This window comes from Lepisma saccharinum, chromosome 21 (genome assembly GCF_977018435.1).
Source record: "Lepisma saccharinum chromosome 21, izLepSacc3.1, whole genome shotgun sequence".
NCBI lineage: Eukaryota > Metazoa > Arthropoda > Insecta > Zygentoma > Lepismatidae > Lepisma > Lepisma saccharinum.
In genome coordinates, this window is record NC_139249.1 from 59,174,270 (window position 1) to 59,183,963 (window position 9,694).

At 36.6% G+C, this 9,694-nt stretch overlaps 2 protein-coding genes across 3 annotated transcripts in view; one reads left to right on the top strand and one right to left on the bottom strand.

Annotated features, from left to right (window-relative positions):
• The window catches only part of mura (ring finger protein murashka), a 119,988-nt gene extending 114,304 nt beyond the window's left edge, over window positions 1–5,684 (bottom strand). For both annotated transcript variants that reach the window (XM_083143071.1, XM_083143070.1), the window contains exon 1: window positions 5,324–5,684. The gene's annotated coding sequence lies outside the window, so the exon portion shown is untranslated. The remainder of the gene's footprint in view (window positions 1–5,323) is intronic.
• A 361-nt stretch (window positions 5,685–6,045) lies between these two features.
• aqz (aaquetzalli) lies at window positions 6,046–9,389 on the top strand. The gene has a single exon (XM_083143073.1). The coding sequence runs from the start codon at window positions 6,652–6,654 to the stop codon at window positions 7,183–7,185; it is 534 nt and encodes a 177-aa protein (XP_082999199.1). The 5' UTR covers window positions 6,046–6,651; the 3' UTR covers window positions 7,186–9,389.
• Window positions 9,390–9,694: the final 305 nt, after the last annotated feature.

Here is a 9,694-nt window from a genome sequence, read left to right on the forward strand (position 1 = left end):
ACACCCATCGGCAGTGATGCTAACCGTAGGGACTTTTCACTTTTCAAATGAGGGAAAACTTAGTTTTGAGACTTTTTTCAATCTTGGAAAATAACATTTTATTGTGCAAAGCTTACTTGCCAGTCAGTTGCACTTTCTTCGTGCTCGGTTTGGAATGAATGGATTAGTTTATCTGGATACTTTAGCGAGGAGGAGAAAAAAGAACTAACAAATCTCCATCAGAATTTTGGAACATGTTATCATCGGTTACCAAGAACTTTCAAGGTAAGCTCTTTTTCGAAAACATTTCCACTCTTGCGAAAATAGTGCTAACATTGCCATATTTTAATGCGGAAATGGAAAGAATATTTTCAATATTAAGTGATACAAAAACAAAAGAGAAATAAAATGGGACCAGCATTGTTAAAGACTGCAGGAAATACAGCATCACCAACCAACATCTATATCTTCACAGCAGGAGCATGTATGACTTCAAATAACATAATCAACAGTAAACGACTCAATGTTATTCATTAGGGGTGTGCGGGATCACGAAAAGTCGGGACTGTGAAAAAATTTCCCATCCCAATCCAGACTTCGGAAAATCACTTCCTGCCTTTTCGGGATCCGGAGCAGTCTGGAAATACCGAATGGTCACTTTAAAAAGTAGTTAATTCTAGACGTTTTCTGCAATGTAAGTTTCTGGAACTTATCATAAATTGTAAGTTTTTATTCTAGAAATGCAAAAACAATCACTTAGTGAAAATGACATGTAGATTTCGAGATTTCCAGAGCTTCGGGAAATTTAGAACATCTCCCGACTTGGTCGGGAAATTGCAAATATTTCCAGTCCCGAATGTCCCCGTATACAAGTATGGTAGCCATATTTGTTGATATGAACAATTGACGTTCGCAATTAGTCAAGCTTTCTAGAGCGTTGCCACATTGTTGATTTCATATTTGGAGAGCATGGATCGTGTAAGAATGGCGGAAGAGAACAGCAAAAATGTTGTTAATGTTGTACAGATTGTTAGGTGGAATGTGCAGGAGGATATGCCGTGGGCTAATTAATAAACTTATGGATTTCTGTATATTGCCATGATAGTGACAATCATGATGTAGAAGAACATGTGGAATGTGGACTAATTTGATTACAGGTATGTTTGGCACTAGTGCATCGATCGTAAAATTGCAGGATACGAAAATGGCATCTTCAATGATGAACATTTGTCGTTAAACTGCTACGAAAATAAGATTGTTTTTATCGGTTCGTAATCACAATTAGCGCAAAACCATTCACGGATAGCCCCACTGACCATTCTCGGTAAGGTTAGGTTAGGTAAGGCAAACATAATTAAAATTTGGGGTCGAAAAACCATGCACACGTAACCCCACAAACCATTGATGGATAGCCCCACGAACCATTCATGGTAAGGTTAGGTTAGGATAGGCAAACATAGTTAAAATTTGGGGTCCTAGTAATATCAGGAATGTATATTTTTAAGTATTGGAAACACAAAATCTTCCGGTCAATAATGAGCAATCGTGCCGATCGCGGACCACTCAATTTCACTTATTTTGCAATTTCTATACATGACCCCCAAATATTAACTTCAAATTCCTGATTAGGAGGCCTCAATTAGTGAGTATGCGAAATATTACAAAAATCGGGGAGGGGTCCTGTACTGTAAATTCGCTCCTTCATTAATTGAGGAAGGACGGAGCAGAAATATTTGGTAAGTAAATGTGTATATTTTATCTTTTGTTTTGCATGCTCATGAGGGGTTGTTTTTTTAGTAACTTTACTTGGCGTAGGGACATTTGGTCAGTTGTAGGGACATTTTGACTATGTCATAGGGACATTCGGTCAGTTGTAGGTAAATTTTGACTATGTCTGTAGGGGCACTGTTGAAAAATGGTTAGCAACACTGTCGGCTACCAGACGTAGTGAGTGTACGTTCATGTCCACTTCTGTTTGCGTTTTTCAGTATGGGTGTTGTATATACTGTGTTATTGAGTTTGTGTGCTATTCGGTGCTAGTGCTTTATTGTGTGTTAATTGTTATTCATTCATTAGTTATTCCGCTAAACAAATATAGTCTTGAACAATAGTTTTTACGTACGATAATTAAGTGAAAACGAACTCTTGCAGAAAAGTGGTCAGGCAATTACAAGAGACAGGACCTATTGAACCTAAGAAACATGTTGTATTGCTGTTGAAGGAGGTCATTTTCAACATCTCTTATAACACAGGAGGTTAGTGATCATCATTATTATTACTTTTAAATATCATTTTACGCTTTCGGTTTGCTTTATGTGCCAGGATGCTGTCTTCCCTTTCTGTCAACTGAGGATAAAGTAGCGATGTCTAATCTAAGATTAGATGTCAGAAATAAGGTGCCAGAAATATTTGTATTTGGGAGGACACCTTTTCCAGCATCCTTGCGACAAGGTACATGCTTATTTCAATTGTAATTGTAACTGTAATTGTGAAAAGTGGGAACATTACAAAACAAGCTGTTTCTGTTACGGACTTCCTGTAACGCAATTTTCCGGGACCTGTTGCATGAACTGGCCGACGCTGTCACTGGAAACGACTGAAATATCCTGCCTGTATTTTGTATATTTCTCTGCACAAAATGTTTGATATTCTTGCCTATAATTTCAAATCAAGGGAAATTTAAGTGTGTGTGCAAGTTCCTTTTGTTGTATTGTGATTTCATCATGCTAGGAATGCAATTGTAACATGGTTCAATTTAGTTTTACTTCCGTTAACACATACTGCGGAGTTTTCACAGATTACTTAAGGTTTTGTTCAATATGTACTTTCGTAGCTAGGTTAGGCAGGCCACGTTTGGCTCTCTTAGCATTAAAATAAAGTATCTAAATGCATTCTACTAAGGTTCTGATTTTACTTCTACATTAATTTCCACTAGTCTGCGATACTTACAGTCGCTTGTCAATGAAAAATACACTGTCCATGGGAAGCATGCATGCTTGCGTAAGGTAATTTTTAAGGTTTTTCTCAACATAAATAACTTTCGTTTCGAATCCAAACAGTGCTCATTACTTTAAGGAAGGTTCAAATTTTGTGTGACAATGATTTCCAAAATTCTACGATAATTAGGGTTTCTGCTAGGAGAATTTGAAAAAAAAAAAAAAAAAAAAATTGGAAGAGTACCTATTTTTTTCCCTTTCTTAGATCCTAATAATACCATTAAATGATTAGAAGAATAATGTACTTTCACCAAAAGTGATTCTGACATTACAAAATTCTCATGTATACATTATTCCACAAATTATTACTTTAAAGCGATTTAAATCGATCCATCTTGACATAACCAGAAGCTGGACTCATTGCTTGTCAGAAGCAAAGATTCACCCAGCAAATATAATAATTTAGCAAAGGAAGTAAACATCTTTGAAAATTGTTGACTCCATGTAATTTTAGCTTTTTGTTAGTACATTTCGGTAACAGTTTCATACATCGGAGACATATTTCTTCAATTTTGCACAAGAAACTACTTACGGAAATGAGTTTCTTCAAGGTTTACAACGTTCGTCCAGGTATTTCCTTTCATCGTGGAATATATTAGATGGGGATATCATGTATTTTTTCAAGAGAAATATCCCACCGACGCACAATTGCCATTGCTTTCATTTGCTTGCACTACGACAACCGGATGCTGCGTATGTTTCATGATGTAAGCCTGTCAGTGTTTCAACCCCCCTTTTTTTTACTATGCTTGCCTAACGACCCAAACCTAACCTAACCTTATCCAAAATGGTTCGTGGGGCTATCAGTCAGCTACCGTGCATAATGGCTCGTGGGACTGTCCGTCAGCTACCCGTGGATAATGTACAATTTGCACAAGTGACGAACACGATAGTAGGTATTTTTTGGTGAAGGATGTTGGAAACACTGCTTGCCCACTATGGTAGTCAAGATTTGCCCGCCATATTCTGTGTTATGGAAGCGAAAAAAGGAGTCAAAGAAATTACTCTCTATGTGAAAAATTGTGTTGTTTTTTCTTCGAGTAAAAAAGCATAATGGCACCTTGGTAAGTACGAACCATGCAAAACACAAAATATCCAGTTTTAATGTGTCTCCGATCTATGAAACTGGTACCGCACATTTCAATGTAAAGCAGTTAATGCTGCATTCCGAATCCTGCCAAATAAAAACAAATACAAAATCAGCTCTTATAAAAATTACAAAGCAGAAAGATCCATTTAGCTATCTACAACATTATAGTCAGCATAAACATACAACACACAGTAAAAGAACATTCACAATTTGACAAAAACCATGCCAAACTACCAGTTGGCCAATTACGCAGATTCAGGCTTACCCAAAGTAACAAGAGTTTTAAATCACATCCTGCATAAAACATAGGTTCATTTTACTCATTTACAGACAATTAGTGGGTTTTGTACAGTTATTAAAACAAAAGAAATAAGTAGAATGTTCACCACATACATACAAGTGAACTTATACAAGCAACTGGCCATCAGGAAAGATTATTTTATTATTTTCAATTATTTGTCTAGAAACTGTAATGTCTACCTAATTAATTGGACCATAAATATTGCCATATATGTTACAGTTGTGAATGTTCCCAAGCACATCACAATATTCCCTCACCCTTAAACATGTTACTTACATCAGTCTAAGGCCTACATGAGCATCAAAATTTCAATCTCACTTATTACAATTTTGCGTGCAAAGTCCATTCATACGACAAAAGGTGTCCCGATGTTTGAAAGTCAATTAAAGTAAGAAAAGTAATTAAACCAATACAACTGCTAGCTAGTAGATTTAATTCTGTGGAATGATTCACAAAAGTTCATGCTGCTTCTGTTTGAACAATACAAGGCCATATATCATACAGTTTTCAAAAGCGAATAGTAATAATCTTTGGAACCTCTAACATTCAATATTAGTCTTCCACCCTTTAAATTGACGTTTCTGTGCAAATATGACAAAAAGTATGGTCTTTGGTTAGGCTTATAATGTTGGTTTTGAATGCTTTGGGGCTTACGTTGTTTATGCCCTCATCTTCAAGAAAATGAGAATAATTGTGCTCCAAAATATACTTCAGGCTGCATAAAAAACTTATACGTAGTGCCACAATTCGTCAGTAGCACCTCTCCTTCAACGGCAATAAATTAGCAGAGCTTTAGGATTTTATACCGTATCTGCATCGAAACAGTATGTTCCAACAAAGAACATGCACAGCAAATCTTTATTCGAATTTAACTTATATCTACGCCCATATTTCTTAATGTCTAGCAAGTAAGCATTTCTTTACGCGTTAGATTTGGAAATCAAAACCTCTACTAACCTTTAGCTCAAGAGAATTTTGAAATTCACGATCCTTGCGTAATATACGCAATTTCTCCTAAGACAGATAGATGTTTACATAAAAACGCGTTGCGAGGTGGCGGTCTCACGCTTGCCAAGAACGTTTCCTTTGGTGGGTTTTCATGGGATTTTTCTTCGAATTAGATTTGAGTATTCTGTCACTATCTGTAGGTATTGCTATTTGAACGAACCATTGGTCTATAAGGTTAGGCCTAGCTACGGCAGCACTACTGTGCCCACCCTACCGCTTGACCCCCTTGTCCTACACGCACGCCATACATTCGTAACGCAACTTCTCCTCCTCCCCCCGAGACTAGCCGTGCTCGTCACCACGCTTAAACTTCGCTCTAACACTAGTGACCTCTAGCTAGTTTTCAAACCCCTCCTTTACTTCCCTCTCCACCAATGACAAAAATGTACGCTTTCACATGGCCCTCCCACAATGAGTAACTTAGTTTCCCATGTAATAAAATCAACTTGGTTTTTATTGTATTTTGGTCTAATTTTTTGTCCATATATTTCAAAAAATAGTGTTTTACAATGCGTTAAAAGTATCGATATTTCCATAGTCTACCAAAGCAAAGTCAATAGTAGTATTCATTGGTGACAGATCACATGACATGTTATCCTGTTCTCCATTGGTCAATGCTACTTTCTCTTGCAAGGACTTGGTTTTTGTGACGCGTCAGATTAGTTGCAGGGTGATGAAGAACGGAGGTGAGATGTGTTTGTTAGTGTCGTAGAATGTTGAGGACAGTTTTTCGTTTTTTCTCTTTCTCTTCAATAATTGATACGTAGGACAGTCATCGATGTAAGTGCAGTTGGTTTGACATTATATTCGATAGTAACATGAAAATTAGTAATTTACACAGCTGTTGGAATCATCGATCGAAAGCGGAAGTTTCAAGTGAATTTGGAACTAGAACGCGTCAGCCATTTTGTTTGCGTTCAGCAATAAGAATCTTATGCGGGTGACCTGTTATTTGTGGAAGAAACAGATCGTACTGACTATTGTTTTATTTAAAAGATAATAAAAACAATCTACAAAAATATATGTTACTGTGGTGCTACGTATTGTGATACGAGTGAACTGTATCGCACTTGCAGGAATTAGATCTGTCAACGTTGGATGTTTACCTTCAGTGAAGCGAACTGGAAGCTGAATTCTAGAACAGTAACGTGGACACGGCAAGTGAGTTAAATATCTTTTGAGATACGTGAGTTTGTGTAAAATTATTGTGCACACACAGCTTTGTAAGGACTGACCTTTGGGTAAGGGCAAGTAAAATTTTCTGAGGAACAGACCCAATGAGAAACTTAAAAATGGTGGGGAAAGGAGCTGAAAGACATGCTAGCCCAAGTTTCCATGGATCTCATCACTTGGTGCGTAGTACTCGTCATAAGGGCCACATACGTGTAAATAAGGGCAACAGTTATATTAACAGTATCGTTACTCCTCCAAGAATTAAACATCGACAAATTAATAAAGAGGACAGACAAGATTGTGCTTGTGATACAAAGGGTCCACAGCCTGAATTTAGATTTGACAACTTGTCTTCAACTGCCAATGGTACAAAGCAAGGCTCCCCGAAGTTAAAGCCAAGAGCAAGTCCGTCCAAGGAAGGGAGCCCAAGAACTTCCCCAATGCTTGGAGGTTTCTATGCTGGTGCCAAATTTAGTGATCCACCATCTCCAGCAGCTCTGCCTAAACCACCATCTCATTGGACCTCATGTGTGTATGTGTCGTCAGGAGGGCATTTTGTCATAATTACTCCAGAAGGGCCAGAAAAGAGCAGAGACATTTCAAGTCAACTGAAGCTGCTGCTGAATGTACAGGCTTGACTTGCCTTTTAAACCGAAAACTAAATTCAGTGGAAGTATTAAGTATAAAGATATGTATTTTAGAGTTATGTATATGATAATGGGAGTTAACAGAACTTTTTTGTAGTTTCCATTAATGTGGGAAGGTTTTAATTTGCTGCACAAACTTGTGAGCTGGACTTCGTTTTTCTGAGGTTACCAAAGTGTCTTTGGAAACTAATAATAAAACTGTTTTACGAGCTGCAGTGATCTGCTGATTGGATCATGATAATTTGCTTCTAGGGCTATGTGTAATTGGCATACTTGTGTGTACACAAATCTGTTGAAAGTTTTTCACAGATCTCATTTTTTTCTAACCATTTTTTTAATACATAAAATCATCGTTTTTGCTCACTATTGTGATATTGGCAAAGATTATAAACATTTGACAGTTTCACTGCAGCAATAAGTTTATAAGAATTCTCTTAGTAGGTAAGGTAATTGTCATAAATTTTATAGTTGTAAGATTTAAGCCGTTGCTCTTGAAGCTTTGACCTCAAAATTCAAAATTATGGTAAAAAGGTTTTGGTAGGCCTAATTTGGTTTCTTCTTGGATCATTTTCTCTTTCTCGCTCTATATATATATGAAAGTATTCGTTACAGTTTCCATAGTATTTTTAAGTGTAGGGTAAGTGTGTTGAAAAAGCTATTCTGCCTCAAATGTCTTACAAATCAAGCTTGTAAACATACGTATGTAAATCACAATTACTTTGTGGGCGTTAGATAATTTTTCTGAGTATTTTTTTTTTTTACAAAAATGTTTTATTAAAAGACACGATGAATTAATGGCTCCATAAAGTAAATGTAGTTTACAGGCAAGAGCTGTTATGCCTGATCTTGAGTTAGTGTTTCATATCAGTCTGAATGACCTTGGTTTATTGAACAAGTTTTATACAAATATCTAGTCAGAGGTCATTAGTTTTTTACTGTGCAGTGTACATATGTGTAGATGAACTATTTTTTAAATTGACTGTGATGACATTGAAAGTTGCCTGTAAACTTGGTACATTTTTATCAGGGGTTTTGCAATGTCCACCCTGCTTTCTGATCATGAGAGTCAATTTCATAGAGATACTCAGGTTCTACAGTTCCTTCCATGTGATAAAAAAAAATAAGTACAAAATCTTGTCATCTGCCTCTCAATTTTTGTGAAAAAAGGTACATAGAGATTTGCAGGAAAGCTAAGGCTGTGTTTCTTAATCATGTTTTGAATTTGTGAAAGTTGTTGACTTAGATTGAGAGACAGAGACAAGCTTGTATTTTAAGATCCCCTCTATCATGATGTGAAGCTTTAATGTTTTGTGTTGGTGTGTCTGCAAATGTTGAAATATGTAAAAGTACATGCTATTGCAGGATTATATCCTGGGGGGTCACAGGACTTCATACATGACATTCCCCTTGTGGCCTGTGGATAGAAAATGTTGAACATTACAGGGACATGAAAAAAGTTTACTGGACAACTTTCACATTAAGACCCAAACATAGGCATACTTTGGAGGACTCTCTTGTATCAAGATGCAGCACAGTACAAAAGTAGAAGCCTCAATGTGTCTTTCATCCTCTTGTGGGCTGCCGACCCATCAGTATAAATCGGCAGAACTAGAATTGTGCCAGTGATCTCTGCAACATCAAAAAAAAAAATGTATCCAAGTGACATGTACTGATGTTGGGAACAAGTCTTCCATGAACATAGTCGTCACCATGAAAGGAAAAAAAATGAATCCTTAATAATTTGATATGCACAGAAGAAAAGAACAACCTTTCCCTTAATCCCTATACCTTTTCCCCCATCCCAGTTCCTAAACCAAATTACCCCGGGCCCTTTTAAGGGCCCACAAATTATCATGAAAGAGCGGATTGTCTAGCACTGTATGAGTGTGTGTATGAATGTATGAGTGTGTGTGAGGGGTTGATATTTCAGGTAAGTAATCTGGGCAATCTAAACATTTTACAATAAAATACTATTGTAAAAACATTCAAAGAAATTTTGAGTAGGGATAAATATAAACATGTCTTGCATGTGAAGCAAAGAAAAAATATTGGCTTCTATTCTTGCAAGAGTCTAATTTTTTTGCTTTTAGGTTATTCATAATCAGCTACCGCTGTGGCTGAGCAAGTGGAATGGTCTATAATTCTATAACTGAAATGTTGTAGTCATCCCATCCCACTTTGCTCATGGTGTTACTTCGTCATTGTGTGTTCTCATTATTGCAATTTACCTAAAGAAATAGAGGGATTTTCAAATCAATTTGTAATGTCCCAGCTGAGAATGTCATTTATATACACGGTATTTTGCAAAAAGTGTTTAATATTGCATGTTTCTCCGCAGTTTTTATGTATTTTTGGATTTTGTCTTGCAAATATTTGGCAAAAGGGGTTGGTAAAATTACCATACCATAATGTTGGTAATCTCTAATGGAGCCACATAATTGAAAATTTGCAATCAAGAGATCTTCATTTTGAATCATCCAAGGAGAATACTGTGATTTGT